This window comes from Vipera berus (assembly GCF_964194415.1).
Source record: "Vipera berus genome assembly, chromosome: 1".
Classification (NCBI taxonomy): domain Eukaryota; kingdom Metazoa; phylum Chordata; class Lepidosauria; order Squamata; family Viperidae; genus Vipera; species Vipera berus.
Window position 1 is genome coordinate 26,979,967 of NC_138202.1, and position 25,591 is coordinate 27,005,557.

The 25,591-nt window shown below is 40.1% G+C and overlaps 1 protein-coding gene across 5 annotated transcripts in view; it reads right to left on the minus strand.

The window, feature by feature from the left end:
* The window catches only part of KTN1 (kinectin 1), a 94,999-nt gene that overhangs the window by 38,345 nt on the left and 31,063 nt on the right, over nucleotides 1–25,591 (minus strand). For 4 of the 5 annotated variants that reach the window (XM_081316968.1, XM_081316967.1, XM_081316964.1 and 1 more), the window contains exons 4-18: nucleotides 22,753–22,929; nucleotides 17,898–18,028; nucleotides 16,951–17,067; nucleotides 16,112–16,252; nucleotides 14,555–14,661; nucleotides 13,166–13,298; nucleotides 10,269–10,356; nucleotides 9,525–9,691; nucleotides 8,475–8,543; nucleotides 7,369–7,406; nucleotides 5,323–5,413; nucleotides 4,067–4,135; nucleotides 1,802–1,839; nucleotides 1,597–1,687; nucleotides 363–431 (exon numbers count right to left, since the gene is read on the minus strand). In XM_081316968.1, coding sequence (XP_081173094.1) covers nucleotides 363–431; nucleotides 1,597–1,687; nucleotides 1,802–1,839; nucleotides 4,067–4,135; nucleotides 5,323–5,413; nucleotides 7,369–7,406; nucleotides 8,475–8,543; nucleotides 9,525–9,691; nucleotides 10,269–10,356; nucleotides 13,166–13,298; nucleotides 14,555–14,661; nucleotides 16,112–16,252; nucleotides 16,951–17,067; nucleotides 17,898–18,028; nucleotides 22,753–22,929 — 1,526 coding nt within the window. The remainder of the gene's footprint in view (nucleotides 1–362; nucleotides 432–1,596; nucleotides 1,688–1,801; nucleotides 1,840–4,066; nucleotides 4,136–5,322; nucleotides 5,414–7,368; nucleotides 7,407–8,474; nucleotides 8,544–9,524; nucleotides 9,692–10,268; nucleotides 10,357–13,165; nucleotides 13,299–14,554; nucleotides 14,662–16,111; nucleotides 16,253–16,950; nucleotides 17,068–17,897; nucleotides 18,029–22,752; nucleotides 22,930–25,591) is intronic. The other variant, XM_081316966.1, reaches the window with a different exon arrangement.

Sequence of the window (25,591 nt, forward strand, 5' to 3'; positions counted from 1 at the left end):
GAAAGTCAATCCAGAAACACAAGAGTTATGTGGCCACCAATAAAACTACCTGAATGAAAAAATTAATACAGCATTGAATTGTCCCACAGTGAGTTAGCCGCAGCAAATGGCCGTGCCGAGTTGTCCCAGACCTCACTGACAAGTACTTGGTGTAACTGATTCATTAGAAAGGTAATACCAATAGCTTTTTACAGTGGATGAGGCTGCTGCTCAGCATGGCAAGCCTGGTATCGTACTGCCATATCCAGACGATGTAATGTTTTTCTATATCAAAGTAAAACTTAGTAAACGTTAACTATTTATTTTGACTAAACAGAGTGAACATCCTAAATTATTATTATCTGCAGCAAAGTGTGCCATACCTGCTCAGAGAGGAGAGCCTGCAGTTTCTGAATTTCCAACTGAAAAGTTTTGTTTTGATCCTTTAGATCCTAGAATGCAATTGTCACATCATACTGTTAATCTGGAATTACAAACTTAGGGATGGTTCTTATCATTTTCTTTAAGAGGAATAGTATGAACAAATGAAGAAATGTTAAGTGATTCTTACTGGAACTGGTTTCTATTATCATCTTGAAAAAGTAAACTTTGGGGAAAGAAGCATCCAGAGACACAGCTCTTTATATGTAATGTCCTCCTATTTCATTCTCTAAACATGATTTAATTTATCCTTAATCTAATGATTTTAAGATTACAATTTTCAAAAATTCCAGGTGGAATGGTCATTGGCAAGTAATTTCAGAGGGATTTTTAAAGGACAAACAATGAACTGTTTGTAACTGCAATTTAGCAGAAGTTAATCAACAAGATAGGATACTGCCAAAATGTGGGGGGAAATGAAATAAATAATGAAAACAGAAAGTGGGCAAAATATGATCCAAACTGCTTCACAAAGGGTAAGGACAGCCAACCCTGGCTCTTCTAGATATTTCAATTTCCATAACCCCCAAACGTGGTTAACAGACAGGGGTTTGAGAAGTACAGAACATTTACTGTGTGACACATTCACATCTCGTTTTGATAAAAACATAGGAGATAAAAATACAAAATATAAAATATGTAACTTAAAATATTTATAAACAGGAAGCATAAAGGCATCAGAATGTTATATGTACAGTTTGTTATACTCTGTCCTGTCATAGAATGTATTTTACGTTTTTGATTTTTCTTTCTGTAACATATGGTAATACTAATAGTAGTGTTGTAGCCAGGGAAGTTGAATCATGTCCACTTTTGTTTTTAAATGTACATTTAATAACATTTTCTAATTAAAAAAAAAGAATGCCTACTCCTGGTTCAGGAACAGGGAAGAAATAAAGAAAACTAATGCTGAAGAACAGACAGCATTTAACAACATTGCTACAATCATAAGCTTTTGGGCCATAGACAATAATCCAGACTGAGACCACATTTCAGAATGGACCCCTTAGGTATTTTGATGAAATATGTAATATTGTCCAAAATTTAGAGTCTTAAGAGCCAATCAGTCCATAAATAATTTAATTTTGGCTTTCCTGTTTCATTGTTTCCTATTCCTACTGTCGAGGGGTTACTGTCTTTTGTTCCCCTGTAAGACAGCTTTGTGAAATGTAATACCTGAAGTTCCTCCTTTGCATCTGAAGCTTTGGAGTAATGTCCCTGCAGCTGCTCTTCCAGTGTTCTGATTTTGTCATCTTTGATCTGCACACTGAAGGGGAGAAAAAGATTAAAATAAGTTTCGCCCTTGCTCACAAGACCTTGTATGCGACCCTCCCCATTCTGAGCTAATGCATAATAATTACAGCATCTTCATTAATTTTACCTTTTCTGTATCCGCTCCAGCTCATGAATGGCAACCGCCTAGATGTAAAAAAGATTAGTGCAATTTTTAATGTCACATCACACCAAAATTCTGTAATTTTACTCACATCCAATTTTTTAAAAGGTCACATTTAGTTTCTGGCTCTGCTTTTCATTCTAGGACAAGAAAAGGGATACACATATACTTTTGCTTGGCTCTGAGAAAAGACATATTAATTGAAAGGCTATGTTTTCAAAGCATCCTGATCTAACAAAAAATTACTATCTTTAAGATAATATCTCAACAAGTGGAAACACTCCAGGAAAAATGGCTATTTGTAAATGTTATTTACAATTGTACATGAATAGATTTAAATATCTGAATATATATGAGATTGGCAAGCTGGGTATGTTTAAATCCACATTCACATCATCTCAAGATATGGAATCTGGATCTTCATGAGGGGACAGATTCATCTACAGTAGATGTTCTAGCTCACATAAAAAGTTTTTGTTGTTTTAAACTGGAGACAGAAGTTGTGTACCAAGATTGGTACAAAGAAAGTACAGGTACTCCTCAACTTACGACCACAATTGAGCCCAAAATTTCTGTTGTTAAATGAGACATTTGTTAAGTGAGTTTTGCCCCATTTTACAACATTTCTTGCCACAGTTATTAAGTGAATCACTGCGGTTGTTAACTTAGTAACACAGCTGTTAAGTGAATCTGGCTTCCCCATTGATTTTGCTTGTTAAAAGAGATCACATGACCTTGGAGCACAGCAACAGTCATACGTATGAACCAGTTGCCAAGCATCTGAATTTTGATCACAGGATCATGGGTATGCTTCAAAGGCTGTGTGAAAAATGGCCATAAGTCACTTTTTTTTGCTATTGAACTGTCACTAAAGGAACTGTTGTAAGTCGAGGACTACCTGTTATCAAAGCAAGAGGAGGCTGGGGAAAAATCCAAAGAAACAGAAGGCTTCAGGAATCCATTTTTGTCTACCAAATAAGTAAACAAGTCTAGGCAGAAAACTGTTACTAGTCTTTATTTTGTGGTGGGTTCATATTGCATGTGATACTGTACTGTATGTTTCAGGTCACTTGGAATTTGTTTAAAACAGAAGTTCCTCTAAGTAGGAATAGAGCAATATTGTCTTGTCTGCATGGAACCTTATACTTTACTTTTTCTTCTGTTAGAATTTCTTTTAAGATGCTATGATTTGAACTACTTTGTATTCTTATTTCCTCCTTTGCTGAATGTTTTCCCATGATAATACTTAAAAGTTAAAATGGATTTTTTTTATTCTTCCTTTTCCTTTTTTAAGTATCTCTGTCCTCAAAGTCACTTCAGCAGTGCAAATGGGTGTGGAGCCTTCTTGGAACTGCTGAAAGGACTGTGTTGTAGACAGGAGATAGGCGATGTCGTATCCCTCCCCCCCTGTTGAGAGAGGGCTGTTCAATTTCGACACAGATGGCCTCTTTGAACTCTCTTTCAAACCAGTGGTCCTCTCTGTCCAAAATGTGGACTTTGCTGTCTTCAAAAGAGCAGCCTTTGTATTTTAAATGCAGATGGATTGCTGAATCTTGTGTTGATGGGACAACTGACAAGAAGCAAAACATCTTCAAAGATTGTGATGGGGGTTTCCCGATACTCCCATGTAACACCTCTGCTCCGCGAGCTGCATTGGCTTCCGGTTGCCCTCCGGGTGAGATTCAAGGTGCTGGTGATGAGCTATAAAGCCCTAAATGGCTTGGGTCCGGGATATCTGAGGGAACACCTGCTGCCGGCATCAAGCTCCCTTCGTCCTGTGCGCTCCCACAGGGAGGGTCTTCTCAGGGTACCGCCGGTAAAAGATTGCCAGTGGACAATACCCAGGGGGAGGGCCTTCTCTGTGGGTGCGCCTGCCCTTTGGAATCAGATGCCTGTAGAGCTTAGGACTGCCCCTGACCTTCGCTCATTCCGCCGGGACCTGAAGACCTGGCTGTTTGAGCTCTCTGGCCTGGTCTGAGCATATTATTGGGATTTTAACTGTTTTTTAACTGGGGTTTTATAGCAAGGTTTATATAATTCTTTTTAATCGATTTTAATTTTGTAATTGTTGTATCTGTTTTTAAGAGCCTTGTGAACCGCCCTGAGTCCTACGGGAGAAGGGCGGTATATAAATTGAATAAATAAATAAATAAATAAATAAATAAAAACAAGAAAGTCCATTTGCTTCTTGAAAAAGCACCTTTGGGACAACCGTGACCTGGATGACTGAGAATCTCCACAGATACTTACCTGATCATTTGTGAATGCCTGCAACTTTTGCACTTCTGCTTTCAGAGACATGTTGATATTCTGGACAACCTGCAGCGGAGAAAATGAGCACACCTAGTTCCTCTATTCAATCTACTGTTTAACACACTGGATTAATGTTAAAAACTTTCCTGTGCAACTTCAAAAAGGCCAAAGATGGAAATCAGCAGAATAGAACACCTGGACAGTTTACTGGACCGACTGTAAAACTGACTTTACCCATTCTGAGGTCAGTTTTACAAATGCTGAAGAATGAAATGGAAGACTGGACTGTCAGCTCAGGCTACAGTTGCCATGCTCTGAAATAAAGGGACACCTCAGACACTCTGCAGCTAGAAAACTAGACTTTCAGGCAACGCATCTAAAATTTGTTGGACCTGTTTGCGCTACTGAATTTGCAGAGAACTGCTTTGCATTTTGAAGAACAAAGAATGGCGCTTCTTCTCTGAACTTGGATCAGATCCAAGAGTGAGGCATTTACAGCATGATGGGATGAAAAGATAAATGTTCGTGAGGTTTAAACTGGCCTGTTGCAGGCTCAGAAGGTTTTTGGAGAAAAGCGGTTTATGGATTACGCTGCTAACAATTCTCACTCTCTGTCCATATAAACTTGTTTCAGAGTCTAGCTTGCCAAGCTGTAAAGGAACAATTTAATAAATACACCGTCTTCTATATAAAAATTCTCTTAAATCCAAATATTAAGCATTTCCTTCCCATCCATGCAACATAATTAGGTTTTTGAGGATTAGGAAGAGAAACTCCTGTAGCTTTAGAGTAATTTGCAATAACTGGGAATTGATCTGAAGCTGACTGCGCTCTTTCTAGGATCTACTGCATCTCTTAAGCTGCTGAAGTTTTTACTGCTTTCATTATAGGTGCCTTCATGCTTGCACAGGCATATACCTTCCCTCGAAGGCAAGAAAGTAGAAAGTACTGAAGTCACAGAACTGAACTACAGCAAGCAGAGGAAGTGATCATGAATGATTTGATGAGCAGTGCCCCACTGATAATTACAAGTACAGGAAGAGAAAAAAGAAAGAATCAAGGTAACTGCTATCACTGAAATTAGACAAGAAAGAAGAAAAGGTTAGTCCACTTTTTGTTTACATGACAGATGAACTACAGCAACCGCAACAGATACAACCACCTAACTAATACAACTTGTCTGCTACTATTACTTATTTCCACAACTGAAAGACAACTCACTCCACCTTTTTACAAATAATATTTCACCGTACCATTAGATCCTCTTCCTTGCTGGCTAGTTTGAGTCGTTCATTGGCTAAGGACTCCTCGGACTGACTTATTTGCTGCTCTTTTTCTGCAATTCTGTAAGCATAAAAAAAATCAATAGTGATCTGTAATGGCCTTCATAAAAGGTAGGCACAATATTCTTTAAAGTTGTTGCATTTGATAGTCCCATTAGTGTTTTAGAATATAAACAGACAGTGCTCTCTTAATGGAATGCAGTCTTTAAGGTTTCTATTATACTCTACTCTAATTCTGCAGATCTGCTTGGGGTGAACAGGAAAAGGTAGTATACAGTAGTAGCTAACAACAATGAATGTAATAATATGCTTTCCATGAATATCAGCACTTAATTTCAAGATATAGCCATTTAAAGAGGCTTTAGAGCAGGGGTCCCCATCCCCAGCAGCTCACTCAGAACCAGGCCATGCAAGAACAGGTGAGCATCCACATGGAGTTGTATGCGCTTACACACAGCTGCTACTCACACACAACCATCCCCTCTCCCTCCCCTGCTGATCCGCCAAGCCGGAAAGTCTGGGGGCTGTTTCTTAGAGTAACCTAGCAATAAGATATTATTTAGATGGAAGAAGGAAAGGAATACTTCTACTATTGTCACCTACTTGGGTGCAAGATAGTATTCCATTATTGAGGATTTCATAGTTTTCAACCAGTTTTTTATTATTATTATTTCCTTATGCTGAGTTGTGGATTGAAAAACTGTGGCGTCAGAGAGTCTGAAATTCAATATATATTATAGAATTCGGGATGTTGGTTTTACTCTTCTCTCTGCTTTTGACCTTTGGCCTTTGTGTTCTGATATAGAGATCAAAAATCAAGTCAGGCTGGAGCATTTTGTTCTATATGACTTAAACTTTCTTTAGTCCTGTCTGACCTTAGCAGTGCTAAATCAGGACCACTACATTGCCTAACCACAGCCTTATCAATGTAACATTAACTATTATACTAAAGCAGATAATAGCATTACATTTCCCCCTGCCAAAAAACCCCCAACCATCACCAAAAGAATTAATAGGGAGATTAATTAATAGTGAGGAGAAACTGTTGAAGAACTTGTGATTGGGAATGACAGAAAATAGCTTACATACTTTATTTTAAATTTCATTCAAAATACTGATATATTGCCTTTCAAGATAACTTCCAGGACAGTTTGTGAAATTTCCTCCAAACAGAAAGTTTCAGAATCAATTGCAAATCTTATCACAGAACTGAGAAGTCCGGACCTGCTACATTAGGGTTCAGGAGTACAAAAATAGTCTCTGAAACTAGAGCTACTAGAAATGTTTATTAAAAAATGTAGGAGAAGCTTCTCTTCCTGTATCTCATATGCACAGCTACATACTGAATCATAAAAGGTAAAGGTAAAGGTTCCCCAGCACATGCGTGCTGGTCGTTTCTGACTCTAGGGGCCGGTGCTCATCTCCGTTTCAAAGCCGAAGAGCCAGCGCTTGTCCGAGGACATCTCCGTGGTCATGTGGCCGGCATGACAAGACGCCAAAGGCGCATGGAACGCTGTTACCTTCCCACCGTAGTGGTCCCTATTTTTCTACTTGCATTTTTACGTGCTTTAAAACTGCTAGGTTGGCAGAAGCTGGGATGAGTAACAGGCGCTCACTCTGTTATGCGGCACTCAGGATTCGACCCGCCAAACTGCTGACCATCTGATCAACAAGCTCAGCGTCCTAACCCACTAAGCCACCGCGTCCCTTACTGAATCATACACAATGCTATTTTTTTGTAATGTATGAAAAACAAGAAAGGGACAACGGTAATTCTTCCCTAAAACAACATAAAATACAATGCCCTGAAAACGTTCAACCTAAAAGGGAAATCCTTAGGAAGATGTCGGTAACTTCTCAGAAGAATTTGTTACAACAGATGGTAAAAATATTGACAATTACTGCATTTCCTTCAACAAAATCTCTTTCATATGCCCTCATACTCCTTACATGTACAAGGAAGTAATTAGCACAGAAGCAACAGAAGGTCTGACTATACATGTGAAAAATACTTACACTTTGTGCAATTCTTCAGCAAGGGCTGAAGCTGAATTCTGAAAGGCAGAAGAAACAATGGCAAATTACATTCAGAATGAACATGTGAAAGAATAAAATGTTTAAAGCTCTACTAAATTAGAAGAATGCTAATTCTTTGTCAGTGTTAAGGGTTTTGTTTCGTGTTTAAGGTATTGCATTAGGGTCAAGGAGACTCAGGTTCGAGATTCTGGAGAAAACAATAATAGAAATCTAATAAATGGCCTGGGTCCGGGATATCTGAGGGAACACCTGCTGCCGGCATCAAACGCCCTTCGCCCAGTGCACTCCCACAGGGAGGGTCTGCTCAGGGTCCCGCCGGTAAGAGATTGCCGGCGGGTGACACCCAGGGATAGGGCCTTCTCGGTGGGAGCGCCTGCCCTCTGGAACCAGCTGCCGGTGGAGCTGAGAACTGCCCCCGACCTCCGATCATTCCGCCGGGGCCTGAAGACCTGGCTCTTCGAGCTCTCGGGCCCAGACTGAGGAGGAATTTTTAATTTGGGGTTCTTTTTAACTGACTACAGGGTTAATTTAATATTTTTTAATTTGGTTCTTAATTTTTGTATTTTGGATTTTTAATTCCCTGTAAACCACCCTGAGTCCTCAGGGAATAGGGCGGTATATAAATATAACTAAATAAATAAATAAATAATAAATAAATACCTAAATAAATCAATAAATACCATCATCAGGGATATACAGAATAACATGTGACTTTGAGAAGAATGAGTCACTGCTTCCATCAGTTTAATTTCCACTCTCTTTCTCTAGTATGAATGGTTTATCCTCCAGCTGTCAAGCTAGGTACCTGATAGTTATCACTCTGAAAGAATTCTGAAAATGAGGTAGAAGATAGCTACTGCAGCTTTCTGTGCAAATGCGCAGTACGGCCATGTTGTAACATGTGATTCACAGAACTCTCATGGAAAGATGCAGGCAGAGCAGTAACCTGCTCCAGCAATCTGCACACCTGAAGCACAAGGAAAGAGCAGCCGGAGAAGATGGAAGAGACTGGCTCCTAGGTGGTGATGGCCACCTGTTCTAGTCCGATACCTAACGCATCTAACAGCAGGGCTTGTCACATATACCTGGACTGCCATCTGTGAATGCAACTTCTGAAGCTGAGCTTTCAAAGCCTCATTCTGTTCCATCAGCTCCTTTACAAAAAAGAAAATACAAAGAGTCAAATACTTTATTCTAAATGGGCAATACTGCGTGCATAAACACAATTATATTTTTACATAGCGGTGCTACTAAAATTATTCACCCTGGAAAAATAATGAAGTTGCCCCATGCTGCATCATTTGGAGATTACAGAAATATCAACATACCGGAAGATATCACGGGAAGTTTTAATTCACGCAGAGAAACTCATACACGTCAAGTGTTGTTCAATACTGTCTGTTAGCCCGCTCAGGCAAAGCGGACAGAAAACAGGATTACATGAACTAATTCAACTTTATTGTAAGGCAGGGGTGTCAAACTGCTGGCCCACGGGCCGGATGCATCATGGCAAACCCGCACCCACCCCATTGCCGGCAATGGGGGGAAAAAGTCACAACACGTCACGTGACATTGCGAGTTTGACACCCCTGTTGTAAAGCTATCTTAACAGAATCTTGTAAGTCTGAAAGCACGGTAAACTGCTTGATCCATTAGGATGGGTCCTTCCTAAATTTCTTCCCTTGGCTGTTAAGTCACTGGGGATTCCTGCCACTCTTGACTGATTGTTTGCTAGGCAGCATTTCTCTCTCTCTCTCTCTCTCTCTCTCCCCCACCCCCCAACTTTCTCCAATGGCATCCACACATTCCATTACACTGCCTTTGGAGTCATTTTCTAAGGCCCACTTTGCAATTTCCAAAATATACTGCAATCGCAATAGGAGCACAAAATCAGTGTAAAACAGGATTTGTCCAAAACATGCAAGATTGTACTAGCTGACAGCTCACCAATAAACATCCCTGGGAACTAAATTCATTTGCACGTTTTAGCATTCTGTTTCAGGGTAAATTGGTTGTTATCAAATTATCAATCTAAAATGTAACAGATCCCGTAACACTGATGTTGTAAACAAAACCAAAAAAACCAAAAAAACAAAACCTTAAAAGCTAAATATGATCCTAGCAGAATATCCTACCTGCACCTGTCTCTGGATAGAATCCTCAGTTGTGACCCTCTTTTGTTCTGCTTCCATTAATTGCATCATCCTTTGTTCCAGCTGTTGTTTCGAGACCATTGTATCAGTTAGCTTGCTGTGCAGACTCTGGATTTCATTATCTTTAGCCGCAAGTTTATTCTGCACATCTATAACGAGAAGCAAACATTTACTGCTACTAATTATTTGGGTGGGGGAGCTTCTTACCATTGTCAGATATGTGCACTCTATGAGTGTGAGTGGTCACCTTGAATTTTATGGAAATGTAGGAAACAAATATTTTAGGCATACAGAAAAAGAGAGACTGACGTAGGAGTGATCTGGCTCAGAACACAAGCAGCACAGTCTCAGCATGAGATCACCTCTCTGGAGAATAGAGACAGAAAGTGCATCACACTCTCACACTACTAAGAACAAGCTATTTATTACACATTAGGGGATGTAACCAATGGTGGTTCTATTCTCCCAGAAGGCATTTCTGCATACCAAGATAATTGAATTTTGCAGTCCTCTTTCCCTTCTCTTCAATGGAGAGACAGGAAGGCTGTAGTAGGTAAAAGGGAAACCAGCAAAAATCAGATGCCTTGCTTTGAACAATGCCAATACTGTATCGGAAATCCCATGTTCCCAGCAACACAAAAAGAACTTTAAAGAAACCAGTTTTATCCCGCTGATAAAAAAAGGAGGGGGTCATATTCAGCAGCAAGGAAGACGCTCTGAATGCACCTTGCTGGGCGGCCTCGTGTTCTGCTGTCCGTTTCCTGAGATAGCTTTGCATTTCCTCCCATCTTCGTTCAGCTTCCTGTTGTTGTGCCTTCAAGTTTAAAGGAAAGGAAAAGAATAAACATGACTGCCTGTATTACTGCATCACCCACAAATCATAAAAGGGAAGCCAAATACTTCTTGTTCTTAATAGTTTTGAGTCATGCACTAATGCAAACATTTAAAAAGCAGATTACTCAAGTATCTAGCAGACATGGAGCAGAATAAATAACTCAAGGCTGATACTAAAAATAGGTGGGCAAAAAAATTGAATGATTATAATGATTATAATAATAAAGGTATGAATATATTCCGATGGTTCTTAACCTCAGAATATTAAGGTGTGAACTTCAACTCCCAGAATTCCCTAGATAGTATGCTGGCTGGAGAATTCTGGTTATTGAAATCCAGACACCTTAAAATTGTGAGGTTGAGAAACTGACATATCCCCATATAATCAACACATTTTAATGTGAACTAGATTAGGCCATGCAAGTAAACAGAGCACCATGTTTGCAATTCCACACAATTCAGACTCTAAACAAATATGGCAGGAGCAAATTAAGATTTGTTTTACAAACCTACCAGTCAAGCAACTACTACCTATAGTCAGGACAGGAACTGATCCATGGTTATCATAACAATAAAACAAAAAGAAATCCCATTCCACTAAATCAGTTAAAGTAATTTACTGAGATAGCTATTCCATTTTTATAGCGTAACCAGTCAATCATCCAGAATTCCTTTACCACCAATCTGCATTTCTGTTCGCATATGGACATGAATATGAAATTATCTCAGAAGACGGACTATGCAAGTTCATAAATAATACAGGAGGTTAGGGTGATTTTTATAAGAGCCTTGGTGGAGCAGTGGGTTAATGCCTCCTTAAGTAACACCAGCTGCCTGCAATTAGTGCAGGTTCGCATCCTACCAGGCTCAAGGTTGAATCAGCCTTCCATCCTTCCAAGGTAGGTAAAATGAGGACCCAGATTGTTGGGGGCAATTAAGCTGACTTTGTAATAATGCCGCTTGGGGGGTGTATGAAAGCCCTAATAAGCAGGCATATACATAGAATGAAGGCTACTGCTAAGCTTGTAAGCCACCCTGAGTCTTCGGAGAAGGGCGGGATATAAATGGAATTAAAATAAAATAAAAAATATAAATTTTTATTCATGGAAATGCTGCTTCCAGGGAATCTTGTTGGTGTAAGAATGAATGTCTTATTCTACCAAAAATAGCTAGATCATTAAAACATGATCTTTAAATTATCTTGTATCTGCACCTTAAAAGCAACTTTACTTTGCTATTTTGTATATTTCTTTTAAACATTATGAACTGATTTAAGAAACAGTACTGAAGAGATGTAATACATATTTTTAAATAACATATATAATAATACTTCTAACCTGACACGTATCACTTAGAAAACACAAGTCACTTACATAATGTGATCTAATAAATTACTGTTGGGTGCCATCTCTATTCCCAAATAAAATTATGAGGCATTTTTTTACAATGCTACAACACATGCTCTGTCAATAAAAGGATAGTTTATAACTTGTTGGCATTGATTTATATACAGGTCATAATGTTTCTGTACTTAGTAATTCATTAAAAGAAGAGTTCACAATTATTGTGTATTCTAGTAACATATTGCTTGCCTATGCATATCCTTTGATGGTCAAAGTGCCCTTTGCAGAATTTTTGCATGATCATGAAATACAGCATTGCACTGATTAAAAGCAGGCAGAAAATACAGTTGGTAAGCATGACAAATCAATAATATAATAGAACTGCCACTTTCACCCCTCCTAAAAAGTTGTTCCAAGGTTTCTCTAACATTCAGGAGGATTTTTCAGAGATAAAATGGGCATTAGAAAGAGGAAGTAGGAAAAACAAATGTAATTATTTTAATTTCGTGTTGGTTTAAAATCACACAAACCAACTGGTAAAGGAAGCATTTCAGATTCATCTGCTCTTCCTGAGGCCACTAGTAATTTTGTGACATACAATTTATGTGTTCCTGCTGTACATATAACAGAATAACAGAGCTGGAAGGGACTTTGGAGGTCTTCTAGTCCAACCTCCTGCTCAAGCAGGAGACAAACACTTGTGCTGAAGCACCCACAACATCTGGAGGCAAGCCATTCCACTGATTAATTGTTCTGTCAAGAAATTTCTCCTTAGTTCTAGGTTGCTTCTCTGCTTGATTAGGTTCCATTTGTTGCTTCTTGTCCTGCCTTCAGGTTCTCTGGAGAACAGGCTGACCTCTTCTTTGGGGAAGCCCCTTAGATATTGGAACACTGCTATCATGTCATCCCTAGTGCTTCTTTTCATTAAACTAGACATACCCAACTACTGCAACCATTCTTCACCTGTCCCCTAATTACCTTTGTTGCTCTTCTCTACACTTTTTCTAGAGTCTCAACATCTTTTTTTATATTGTGGCAATCAAAACTGCACACAATATGCAGTTTTATAAATAAGAACTACAAGAAATAATAACAGGTACCAACTTGTTGGCAACTACTTGCAGGTATTTGGAAACAAAACAGGGTAAGTTGTTTGATCTGATATGCATAAGCTTACCATACCTGTCAGTAGTATTATAAACAAGCTATACCTTCTTTGGATCTCACACAACCAAGAAAAGACAAAACTTCATTAAAGCGTTTCAGGAAAGGATGGATGATTCCAAAGCACTTTCTTCACTTTGGATCCAAATCTTGCAATCTATTGGCAATCCTCCCATGGGAGAGACTGCAAAGTCACATTTCCTCTCAGCAGCAAAAAATCTTCTGATTTGCATGTTTGGGGCACAGGATTTGCCACAACTATGAAGACAAGTTGATGCTCACCTTTAACTGATTGATGGCTTGTTCTGCATTTTTCTTTAGGAGCTCTTCTTGCTGCAGTTTGTTACTTTTTTCTGTCAGCTCGGTCACCAGTCTAGCATAATCTTGACGCAATTTGTTGAGTTCTGAAGACTGCCTAGATACAAATACAATTGGTTATTTTCACAATGTAGACAATGTGAATGAAGCACATTTGGACAGGTCAAGCTGCAGTCACCATGACTGAAGATATGGTAATATTTTAAGCACATATGGCAACTATTAAAAATATAATATGGTTATGTTACTGGGCCAACTATATATTCTATTAAAAACAAAATTCAGTTTCCTAGTTAAAGAGCAAAGAAACAAGGGAAACCATTCTTGATTACATTTTGCTCCTCTCATATGTACAGATTCTGAAATGCCAAAGCAACTAATGAAAATTTACCCCTGCCTCCAAATGTCTGTTGTAAAGAAAATCTCCAAATTATCATCCAAAATTCACTAAGACGATGAGTATACACTTTGAACAAAGAAGGCCCTAAACAAGTAAGTTCAGTGCAAAATTGCAGGAGAAACCATTCAGGCACAGCAACAGCTGTATAGTTAACACATATTGATTCTATGTTATAAGATAGGTCAGGGGTAGGCAACCTCAGCTCTCTTATGACTCATGGACTTCAATTCCCAGAACTCCTGAGCCAGCTATGCTGGCTCAGGAATTCTGGGAGTTGAAGTCCATGAGTCATAAAAGAGCCGAGGTTGCCTACCCCTGAGATAGGGTATTAATTTAGTAAGCATTCTCCCTTGTGCTGCTTAGAGGCAGAAATTTTTCTAAACTTAGTTTGACACCAAATGGTAGAACAGATTGGGATAAATTCCCATGCTATCTTGTACAGCTGAAAAACTAAAATTAATGACAATTAATATAGAACTCTCTTCTTATCAGCAAACCTCCTATCAGACTGATCTCCCCTACATGTTGACAGTAATATGAAGAATACTCAACCTGATAATGCTGATTTTTAAAAGGAAATAAAAAAACAATAACAATAAATCCCTAGAACTTGCTTTCTGTAATAGAAATAGAAAAATATCCATTTTATAGGATACAAAACTATATGAATACTATCTTTTTCTCAGCCCCTCTGAATCCCTCAATGCACTGCAATGGATCTAACAGAACCATACAACTAAGATTAAAAAAAGGTAAGTCTCCTTGTAGCTTTGCTCCGGGTAATTTCTTGACAACAGTGCAGAAGTGGTTTACCTAACCTTCAAAATCACATTATGTTTCTCCACAATAATACATGATGATGATGAGGATAACAATAATAATAACAATAACAAACAATTTCAAGTTCAAAAGCACAAGATAGATGTTTTAACAAAATGACCATAATGGCGTACTTGCTTTCCATTTGATTTGTGGAAGTACTGACAGCATCTCTCAAAATACCATTCTCCTGCTTTAGACGATTGATCTCTGTTTCCATCTGTTCACGAAGCTGTTGAAACTGTGACATGGAAAACATTATTATATTCCTTTAAGATAACCACTTTGTAATTTATGTGATTCCATATAAAACACAGGGACTTATCGTTTACTAATCCAAACTGTGGTCTACTTTCGGCTTTATTTCTTCAAGAAATAAAGAAAAGGCTATCACCAGATTAGTTCCCCAAGATTATTTCTCAATAAGAAATCTAGGAACTTTGAACCTAATCATTGTTGAATCACACTGACATTTCCCCAGTTTTAGCTCCTGCAATGTAATTAAACACTAAGGTCTCTTTTGTTTTTATTTCATATTATTAGCTTATTTAATTAATGATATGATTTTTATAGGGCATTGTTATTTTCTCTATTATAAAATAACCACTTGGTTGATATTGTAATATTCCTTTAAAGTTTGAATTCCCTAGGTTTTAATGCACTTCCATTATTTTTTTGTACTTTGAAATTTAATTAGTGTTTCCTTATTATGTTCCATTGGTTGTTTTTAAACTGTAATTTAAATTAGTATTCTGGTTTTGCAATTGTTACTATAAAGGAAGGGAAACTTTAAGAAACCTTTTACTTTAAGTCTTCAAACTCTGCAATGAAACTATGTAAAATAGTAGTATAACCTGAAAAAGGTGCATAATCTAAATCCTAGTCAAACTTGAAATTATATATGAGGTTTTCAAAACATGAGCACTATCTTGCTTTTCCATGTCCTTACAGTAGAGTCCTATCAATAATTCAGGAACAAAGCTGATATTCAAACATGAAGCGACTACTGATCATCTAGGGTCTGTATGTCATGTGAACCTCATTCTGATAATTAGGAGATATACATGTAACAATCATAACTAATGAAATCAAGATATGGGAAAGAAAGAATTTAGGGAATGTCCACTGAAGCATGACTCAGGGTCCTTTACAGGTCATTTTTTCTGTTCCACACTGTTCAAAAGAACAATTACACAATAATTCCATTTTGCTTAAAATGTTTATTTAGCCACAGGTCTGCAATATCTTGGCATGGAAAAAGGAAAGTCTGCTTGCATAGAAGCTGAGCAGATGGTTTAGAGAAACTAGGGATGTTTCAGGATTTAAGGATCTGCATTTTAAAAAACAAAAATCTGATGCACTTTTAATAAAGAACCTACAACTAAGTGTAATTTGGTGTAGGTGCTGCTTTTTTTTAAAAAAAAAATCAATTTGTTAGCAAATACAATAAAATTTACAAAAGAAATTAGTATCCTGTGGGAAAAAAGCAGTTTAAAATTATGTAAAGGTGAATACTTTAAAAAAACACACTAGCTGATTCACATTACATGAGAAAGAAAAGAGGTTACCTACAAACACAGAGAAATTGTAATATGCACCCAAGGGCTATAATGCATGTTCCTCATCCTAAGCATCTGGATACTCAAGTCAAAATGAACATTTGCATTTTTCATTAGAGATGTTGACTTTACCTTCATTTTCATCTGCTGGTTTTCTTGGTAGCCCACATGGATTTTGTTTTGGAAACCCCCATGCTCTTTTTCCAATGTGTTAACACGCTCTCTCAGTTTTGCCAGAACCAAATTGCTTCTTTCCTTCTCTGCCATCAGTTCCTACAACCAAATCAAAGAGTATCTCTTTTCAATACTCCGCCTTATTCTGAGGCCCATGGCCACTTTAAACAAAGGACAGGATTGCAGTTCCCTATCATAGTTCTAGGTATGTCTCAGAACATCTGTGAGACTCAGAAAGCATTCCTGGAAACAAGGAATTTACTTAAGGGTTACATTTTGCTCTACAGCATTTAAGCATCTCTTTTATTTCTTTTTAATTAAATGAATCTTAAAAAATAAAATCAATAGGACATGGGAATTGACAGGCACCAAAGGCAGACATAATGCTACCAGTAGATGCTTTAGTAGGTTCCCGGATTTTAAAGAGGTGAGACTGGACACAGCTCACAGTAGGAAAACAGAAAAAGTAATTTTAAAAAAAGTTGAAAGATAGCTAGGCAGGGTGTGGGGAGGAGGAGGCATCGAATTCTTTATAAAAGTAACAAAGAGGTGCTGGAAGGAGTTGGGAGAACAGAGACTGTTATGTATGCTTCCCCCTATGGATTTGCCCCACCTTGTCTTCAGACCTGAAGTGTTTCCTACTGAAAAGATTTTTTTAAAAATGCCTAACATCAAACCTGTTTTTATTAGTGGTATAAATGACACGCTTAGCTGTTCTTTCCATGAATGATTGTTCCTCCCTTTATATCTGATTATACCAGTAATGGTACATTTGCTTACTCTGGGATTCACTGTACCTGGGAGAGCTGCTTGCATTGTTCCTTTGCAACAGCACCTTCTTCTTTTGCTGCCATAAGCAATTTATCCTTTTCTTGCAGCTGATGGAGCACTGCAGCGGAGTCTCCTTTACTTGCCTTCATGAAGAACATAAAATGAACTTATGAAGAAACTAATTACCAGATCGCATGTCACAATAAATCAGTTTAACTCAATAGGAACAAGCCGCAGCAAATCATGATCATGTTCCTGCCATCCATTTTCCTCCTTTAGCTTATTTCCTGATATACAGTAAGTCCCTGTTATACTTAAGTCCTAAATTCATTCATATTAATGACTACATGCAGCAGCAGTTTCAGAACCCTTGATCTAAGAAGATCGATAACTCATCAGTTTGAATAGCCATAGAATTTCTGAACCGGTCAAAAAACTACTGCTAGGCATGTGGTAAATACTATTAAATTCACTAATATGTGTGTGAAATATTTTAGGGTTGCAATAAATAAGGCACAGAATCTAATTCAAGGACAAAAAGAATTGGCCAAATAGGACCAGAGCAGAATATCCTCTGGAAGAGCAAATACTGCTGGGAAATAGCTTATCAGAAAGCCTCAAGGATTCCCAGTTACCGATGCACTTTCTTTAGAAGCAATGACACATACTAACTATGCTACCGTACAAAATCCAAGATGAACTTATGTAATAAAACAATGCATTTGTGGCACGTGTTTCTGCTCAAGAACAGAATCTCTAACAACCAGCAGCCAGGAACTGTATCTTATGTGGTGCAGGAACAAAATAGTGACATCATTAAAAGTGTCCTCAAAAATCTTCTGATCTGTTGTCCAAAGAAAGAAAATCCAGATTTATTTATTTGTTTGCTTATTTTTCAAAGAAAGAAAATCCAGGTATTTATTTGGATGGTAAGCAAATGCAATAGCAATGCTAGCCTCACAGCACCAGTTACCTTCTGCAGAATCTCCTGTATGGCATTAGATTTCTCCTTCAATAACTCCACCACATTCATGACCTCCTCTTCTGTGAATATCATGTTCTTCATAACTAAGATAAAATCCTTAAATTTCACATCTGCATTTTCTATAATGAAATCAACAGAACAGTTATAAGAAGAAAGCAGCGTATTTATTTTTTTAAAATCCCATTTATATCCCGCCCTTCTCCGAAGACTCAGGGCGGCTTACAATCTAAAGCACAAATCAATGTGCTTAGCAATAGCCTTCATTCTATGTATATGCCTGCTTATTAGGGCTTTCGCACCCTCCCCCAGCGGCATTATTACAAAGTCAGCTTATTGCCCCCAACAATCTGGGTCCTCATTTTACCTACCTCGGAAGGATGGAAGGCTGAGTCAACCTTGAGCCTGGTGGGACTCGAACCTGCACTAATTGCAGGCAGCTGGTATTACTTAAGGAGGCATTAGCCCACTGCTCCACCAAGGATCATTTTTACAGTAAGAGTAGAAGGAAAACTACTATTCTGTGATACATGGAAGACCACTTTTCAGCAGGCTTTCTCATAGGCACTAGCAAAGTATAAATATAATAAATACCAGTAGTCTTTGATTACCGACTGCTTGTTCAGTGACTGTTGGAAGTTATGACAGTGCTGAAAAAGGAGATTTACAATTGGTCCTCAAAGTTATGGCTCTCAAAGCATCCCCATGGTCAGGTGAATGTGATTCAGGTGCTTCACAACTGACATGTATTTATAACAGTTGCAACATCATATAGTCACGTGACTGCCATTTGTGACCTTTAAAGCTAGCTTTTGACAAACAAAATCAAAGGGGAAACTGGTAGGAAGTCACATGACATTGCACTTAATGACTGTGGGTGATCTGCTGCACAACCACAGCCAGAACTGACATAAGGTGGGCACAGTCGTATGATGTTTCACTTAACAACCATGTCACTTAGCATCAGAATTGCTGGTCCCAAGTGCAGTCAGTAAGAGAGGACTACTTGTATTGGCAAATAAAGTTTATGCCTCTGCCTAGGAAATGTTTGAGAGACAAAACTCCAAATTATTGTTGTAAGCTCTCCAGTACGTTTGGAGCGCAAGGCACCATTAAAAAGAAAGCATGGATTAGTGGCAATCTACAGGCAGAATCTCCCTAAGCACAGAGAGTAACTCTATTGGAAAGCGTACTGGTATCATTTTGGTTCCATCTGAGGCTTATCCTATCATAAATAATAATTTTGAGGGGGTTTTTTTTTCTCTTACAGGTAAACAGAAAGAAGAACTTCCAATGCTCAGATTATTTCCAACCCAAGATAAAAAAGTGGATTTCCCACCAAAAGATAGATTTAAAAAATACCCGTATATACTTGAGTATAAGCCGACTCGAGTATAAGCCGAGACCCCCAATTTCACCCCCCAAAACTGGAAAAAGTTATTGACTCGAGTATAAGCCGATCCGCCGTTCTGCAAGCCTGAATACACAGGAATACCCTGTGTGGCCGCGGCTCGTCGGCAGGTCTCCGTTCCTCCTGCCGACCTTTGGGGAGGTTTGGGCGCCTCCCCAAACCTCCCCAAACGTCGGCAGGTCTCCGTTCCTCCTGCCGACCTTTGGGGAGGTTTGGGCGCCTCCCCAAACCTCCCCAAACCTCGGCAGGTCTCCGTTCCTCCTGCCGACCTTTGGGGAGGTTTGGGCGCCTCCCCAAACCTCGGCAAGTCTCCGTTCCTCCTGCCGACCTTTGGGGAGGTTTGGGCGCCTCCCCAAACCTCGGCAGGTCTCCGTTCCTCCGCGCAGACCTGCCGACCTTTGGGGAGGTTTGGGCGCCTCCCCAAACGTCCCCAAACCTCGGCAGGTCTCCGTTCCTGTTTGGGGAGGTTTGGGCGCCTCCCCAAACGTCCCCAAACCTCGGCAGGTCTCCGTTCCTCCGCGCAGACCTGCCGACGTTTGGGGAGGTTTGGGCGCCTCCCCAAACCTCCCCAAACCTCGGCAGGTCTCCGTTCCTGTTTGGGGAGGTTTGGGCGCCTCCCCAAACCTCCCCAAACCTCGGCAGGTCTCCGTTCCTCCGCGCAGACCTGCCGACCTTTGGGGAGGTTTGGGCGCCTCCCCAAACGTCCCCAAACCTCGGCAGGTCTCCGTTCCTGTTTGGGGAGGTTTGGGCGCCTCCCCAAACCTCCCCAAACCTCGGCAGGTCTCCGTTCCTCCGCGCAGACCTGCCGACGTTTGGGGAGGTTTGGGGAGGCGCCCAAACCTCCCCAAAGGTCGGCAGGAAGAACGGAGACCTGCCGAGGTTTGGGGAGGTTTGGGGAGGCGCCCAAACCTCCCCAAAGGTCGGCAGGTCTGCGCGGAGGAACGGAGACCTGCCGAGGTTTGGGGACGTTTGGGGAGGCGCCCAAACCTCCCCAAACAGGAACGGAGACCTGCCGAGGTTTGGGGACGTTTGGGGAGGCGCCCAAACCTCCCCAAAGGTCGGCAGGTCTGCGCGGAGGAACGGAGACCTGCCGAGGTTTGGGGAGGTTTGGGGAGGCGCCCAAACCTCCCCAAACAGGAACGGAGACCTGCCGAGGTTTGGGGACGTTTGGGGAGGCGCCCAAACCTCCCCAAAGGTCGGCAGGTCTGCGCGGAGGAACGGAGACCTGCCGAGGTTTGGGGAGGTTTGGGGAGGCGCCCAAACCTCCCCAAACAGGAACGGAGACCTGCCGAGGTTTGGGGACGTTTGGGGAGGCGCCCAAACCTCCCCAAAGGTCGGCAGGTCTGCGCGGAGGAACGGAGACCTGCCGAGGTTTGGGGAGGCGCCCAAACCTCCCCAAACAGGAACGGAGACCTGCCGAGGTTTGGGGAGGCGCCCAAACCTCCCCAAAGGTCGGCAGGTCTGCGCGGAGGAACGGAGACCTGCCGAGGTTTGGGGAGGTTTGGGGAGGCGCCCAAACCTCCCCAAACAGGAACGGAGACCTGCCGAGGTTTGGGGACGTTTGGGGAGGCGCCCAAACCTCCCCAAAGGTCGGCAGGTCTGCGCGGAGGAACGGAGACCTGCCGAGGTTTGGGGAGGTTTGGGGAGGCGCCCAAACCTCCCCAAACAGGAACGGAGACCTGCCGAGGTTTGGGGAGGCGCCCAAACCTCCCCAAAGGTCGGCAGGAGGAACGGAGACCTGCCGAGGTTTGGGGAGGCGCCCAAACCTCCCCAAAGGTCGGCAGGAGGAACGGAGACCTGGGGAGGTTTGGGGAGGCGCCCAAACCTCCCCAAAGGTCGGCAGGAGGAACGGAGACCTGCCGAGGTTTGGGGAGGCGCCCAAACCTCCCCAAAGGTCGGCAGGAGGAACGGAGACCTGCCGAGGTTTGGGGAGGCGCCCAAACCTCCCCAAAGGTCGGCAGGAGGAACGGAGACCTGCCGACGTTTGGGGAGGTTTGGGGAGGCGCCCAAACCTCCCCAAACGTCGGCAGGTCTGCGCGGAGGAACGGAGACCTGCCGAGGTTTGGGGAGGCGCCCAAACCTCCCCAAACGTCGGCAAGTCTCCGTTCCTCCGCGCCCTGCCTGCCTGCTTCTTTCCGCTGCGGAAAGAAGCAGGCAGGCAAGGCGCGGAGTTTGGGGAGGTGCGCGCGCACCTCCCCAAACCTCCCCAAACTTCGGCAGGTCTCGGACGGCGGTGGCTTGGGAGAGGTGCGGGCGATCCCGGAAGCACCAAAGCCTCGGCCGCGCACAAGTCCTCGGTAAGTTTTTTTTGTTGACTGGAGTATAAGCCGAAGTGGAATTTTTCAGCCCAAAAAGTGGGCTGAAAAATTCGGCTTATACTCAAGTATATACGGTATGTTTTTTTCATATGCCAACTTAAAAAGAAAAATAGAGGCTGCTCATTGGCAGGTCGCTTCAAGGCTCCCTATCTTTCTTTTATGAAACTTAAAATAAAAAATACTGTTTTGACTACTCTTCAAAAAACACAGACATCAGATATGCATACAGTCATTACTTTCATGTTTATGTTCATCTCAGAACTCTGCTATCAACCTCTGAAAAACATATTTCAGGAACTTAATGTATTCCTCTACTTGGAAATTAACATCAGAGTTCAGGCATTTCAGCTTTGTGAGGCCATCAGCAAGTTCTCTGATCATTGTCTCAGAAATATACAGCACCACCTTACCTAAAATACTGAACTTAATCATTTCTGGTACAGGCAAACCAGCCGCAAACAGCAATATCAAGCTTTTATCAGAAGGCCAAGCCAACACAACTCTCAAAGTGAAATACAGAAAGAATTTAGTTGAGATGAAAAAATGACTCAAAATAGTAGATCCCCAAAGATTCTAGCAAATACACAAAAATCTTAGGCTTACTAGTAAGGAAAATACTACTGATTTGCCTGGGAAAATCCCAAATGCAAAGCAAAATGCCTTAAGATTGGAAGACGGTATTTTCTCCCAAAGAACTAAAAATTAGGAACACCTTTGATGATGATTCTGAATATTAGTTATTGCTTGGACAGGTTTGACTGGTGAATTTTAAAACTTTTTGTGTCACCTGAACAGGATCTCTCCCCCTTTTCTTTCCTGTTGCCTCTTTTGTTCCTTTCTTTCCTCTCCATTCCCTTTGATTTCTGACGCAACTTATCCAGCCCTCCCCTTCCATTCACCATTTGGTTTCAATCCATTTATCATAAATTCTGCAACTGCCCACAGTCTAAACTTTTCTCAATTAAAAAAACAACAAAACCCTCAAATTCTTAAGAATATTGTGGCAATGGGAAAGGGTGGTATATAAATCCAATTTTAAAAAAAATGACTATGTCTCCGTGCATCGTAGCACGATCGACTAGTTTTCCTGGCCCTGCCTTCTCTTTTGCACCAATACCTTTCTCGGTTTCATTCTTCAGCTTCTTCACACTGGTTTTCTGCAGTCCTTCAAGACCATCATGCCTCACCAAATCAGCTGCTTCTCTCTTTCCCTCTGTTACGCCCGAGTCTGCATTATCCATCAGAGGAATATATGTTGTTGCACGAATCAAAGGTTCATCCACTAAAGTCATAACTGCAAATTTAGGAAATACATTGACAATAATACATGGTAACATGCATTTAAAAAAAATTAGTTTCACTTGGTTTCTTCAAACTCAAGTCTACATATGCACCAGTACTTTGGTTATTTCTTGAACAGGTACATAATGCCTTTTATATATATATATATATATATATATATATATATATATTTATTGTTCGCTTTTGATAGTTTGGGATTGCAAGTTGTTTCTAGTATATTTTTAAAAAAATTGCTACTAAACATATATTAAAAATGCACATAAATTAACAGTTAGAAACTAGGTTTCTACTTTTCAGCCAATATAGTATTTGAATATATTCAAATAAAATATAGCCTCTGGCATAAACTGACTCCACAATTTTAAGCAAACCATTTCCCCAAGTCTTAGTCTTCCAAATCTATAATATAGGAATAATACCATTTATTTACAAAGAGTTTTTATAAGAATTATAAAACTATACTTATGAAATGCATTGAACACATAGAAAGTACTACAGAAGTGCTTTTATATTAGGGTTGTTAAAATTCATCCAAATTCCTCAGTCTCTCCAATGATTCACCCATAGTGATTAAGTCTTAGATTATATATCAGTATTTGTAATCTATTGTAAGGGTCAACGGTAGCACCATGCACAAGTCAAAGACAAGAGATCTCAACTGGTGATAATTTTCAGGATTTTCAGGTTAGACCAAACATAGATGGCACAAAGAACAAATTCACACTTGAGAATCTTACCTTATACGCTGCAGTTTGCAAGATCCTGAGAGTAAAATCCTAAAAAACTACACTAGGTTATTTGTTAACTTAGTGCTCTTCAGATGGTAGCCAGTACTGTGCATTTAATTCATTATGCATTGTATTAAAATCAAATCAGAATAATTGTTTTTAACCAATGTTGTTTTCTTGCAGACGTTTCATTACCCAAACTAGATAACATCATCAATGCTAGTAAGGAGTGGGGTTTGTTCTTTTTAACCAAATATCAAATGTCTCTCTAAAACTGGTTCAAGCTTGCCATGCTGAAAACCAAAATTACAGGCTAACTTGAAAATTTTCAATACTCAAAATGCCATCTTGCTTAACTGAGCACACTAAAGAGAAACTTCTCTTTAATATATCAATATAGCAGATGATTTTAATTTTATATGAAGAATGAGGAAGAACCTAAGCCCTTAATGGCATTATATATTTTTAGTGACATAGTTTTGTGTCTTCCAGCTTCTGTAAAAAAGATCATCTAAAGCAGGGGTCTTCAAACTTGGCCCTTTTATGACTTGTGGACTTCAGCTCCCAGAATTCCTCAGTCAGTGTGCCTGGCTGAAGAATTCTGGGAATTGACGTCCACAAGTCATAAAAGGGCCAAGTTTGAAGACCCCTGATCTAAAGGCTTGAATTGTGAAAAATGGGTGGGGAAGTAAGAAGAGTTGCTCAATTAGAACAAACCTCTTCTTGTTCAACGTGCAATTCCTCAAATGGGAACACAAACTATATATAAATGGGAAGTCAGGACCCAAATATCGTACAGGTAGTCCTCAACTTATGACCACAATTGAGTCCAAAATTTCTGTTGCTACGCAAGACATTTGTTGAGTTTTGCCCCATTTTAGGACCTTTGTTGCCACAATTGTTAAGTGAATCACTGCAGTTGTTAAATTAGTAACATGGTTTTTAAATAAATCCGACTTCCCCATTGACTTTGCTTGTCAAAAGATCACAAACAGTGATCACATGACCTCAGGACAGTGGAATAATCATAAATATGAGTCAGTTGCCAAGCGTCTGAATTTTGATCACGTGATCACGGGGATGCTGTAACAGTCATAAGTGTAAAAAATGATCATAAGTCACTTTTTTCACTGTCGTAAATCTGAATGGTCACTAAACAAACTGTTTAAAGTCAACCTGTATCATGCCCCAATTTGAATTCCACAACATTGCTCTAATATTTTAAGTCTATAGTACTTAATAGGATGTTTCCAATTTCTTTGGACTACAATTGCCAAAAGCTTTACTACTAGCTTTATTGGCTGGTGCAGATAGAAATAGAACTCTAAAAGATCTAGATAACATATTTGCTTTAAATATATTTTAGATAAGAGACAAGGTTATATATGGTAGCCACTGTTTAGCTTATTATCCTTCAACCTGTTTATCTCTCTTTCAAACTGTGCAAATTGGTAGCGATCACTTGTGGCAGTGAATTACACAGTATAACCAGGGCTTTTTTTGTCACAGAACACTCAGAACGGAGTTCTGGCACCTTTTTTTGGATGGAACCTTGTAGGGTAGGCAAGGCGGGTTGTATGACATGTGTGAGTTCCGGCACCTTTTTCTTTTACAGAAAAAGCACTGAGTATAACTATGTGAAACAGGTTGTTCTCTTACCTGTCCTAAATCTGCCAACACTCAAGCTCATTAGATATTGATTCTATTTAAGTGTTGACACCATGAAAATAGCACTGAGATATAGTGATACATTTTCATATTTGTAACGTAATATACTCAACATGAAATTTTCATTTTTCCCAGCGACTGTATTTTTGTTACTCTCTAATGAGCAAATGTGTTCAGCTCCCTCACTCAATGTATGACATATTAATTTTCAGTTATTCTGAAACTATAAACTGTTCAAACTCAACCCCTCCTGGTTAT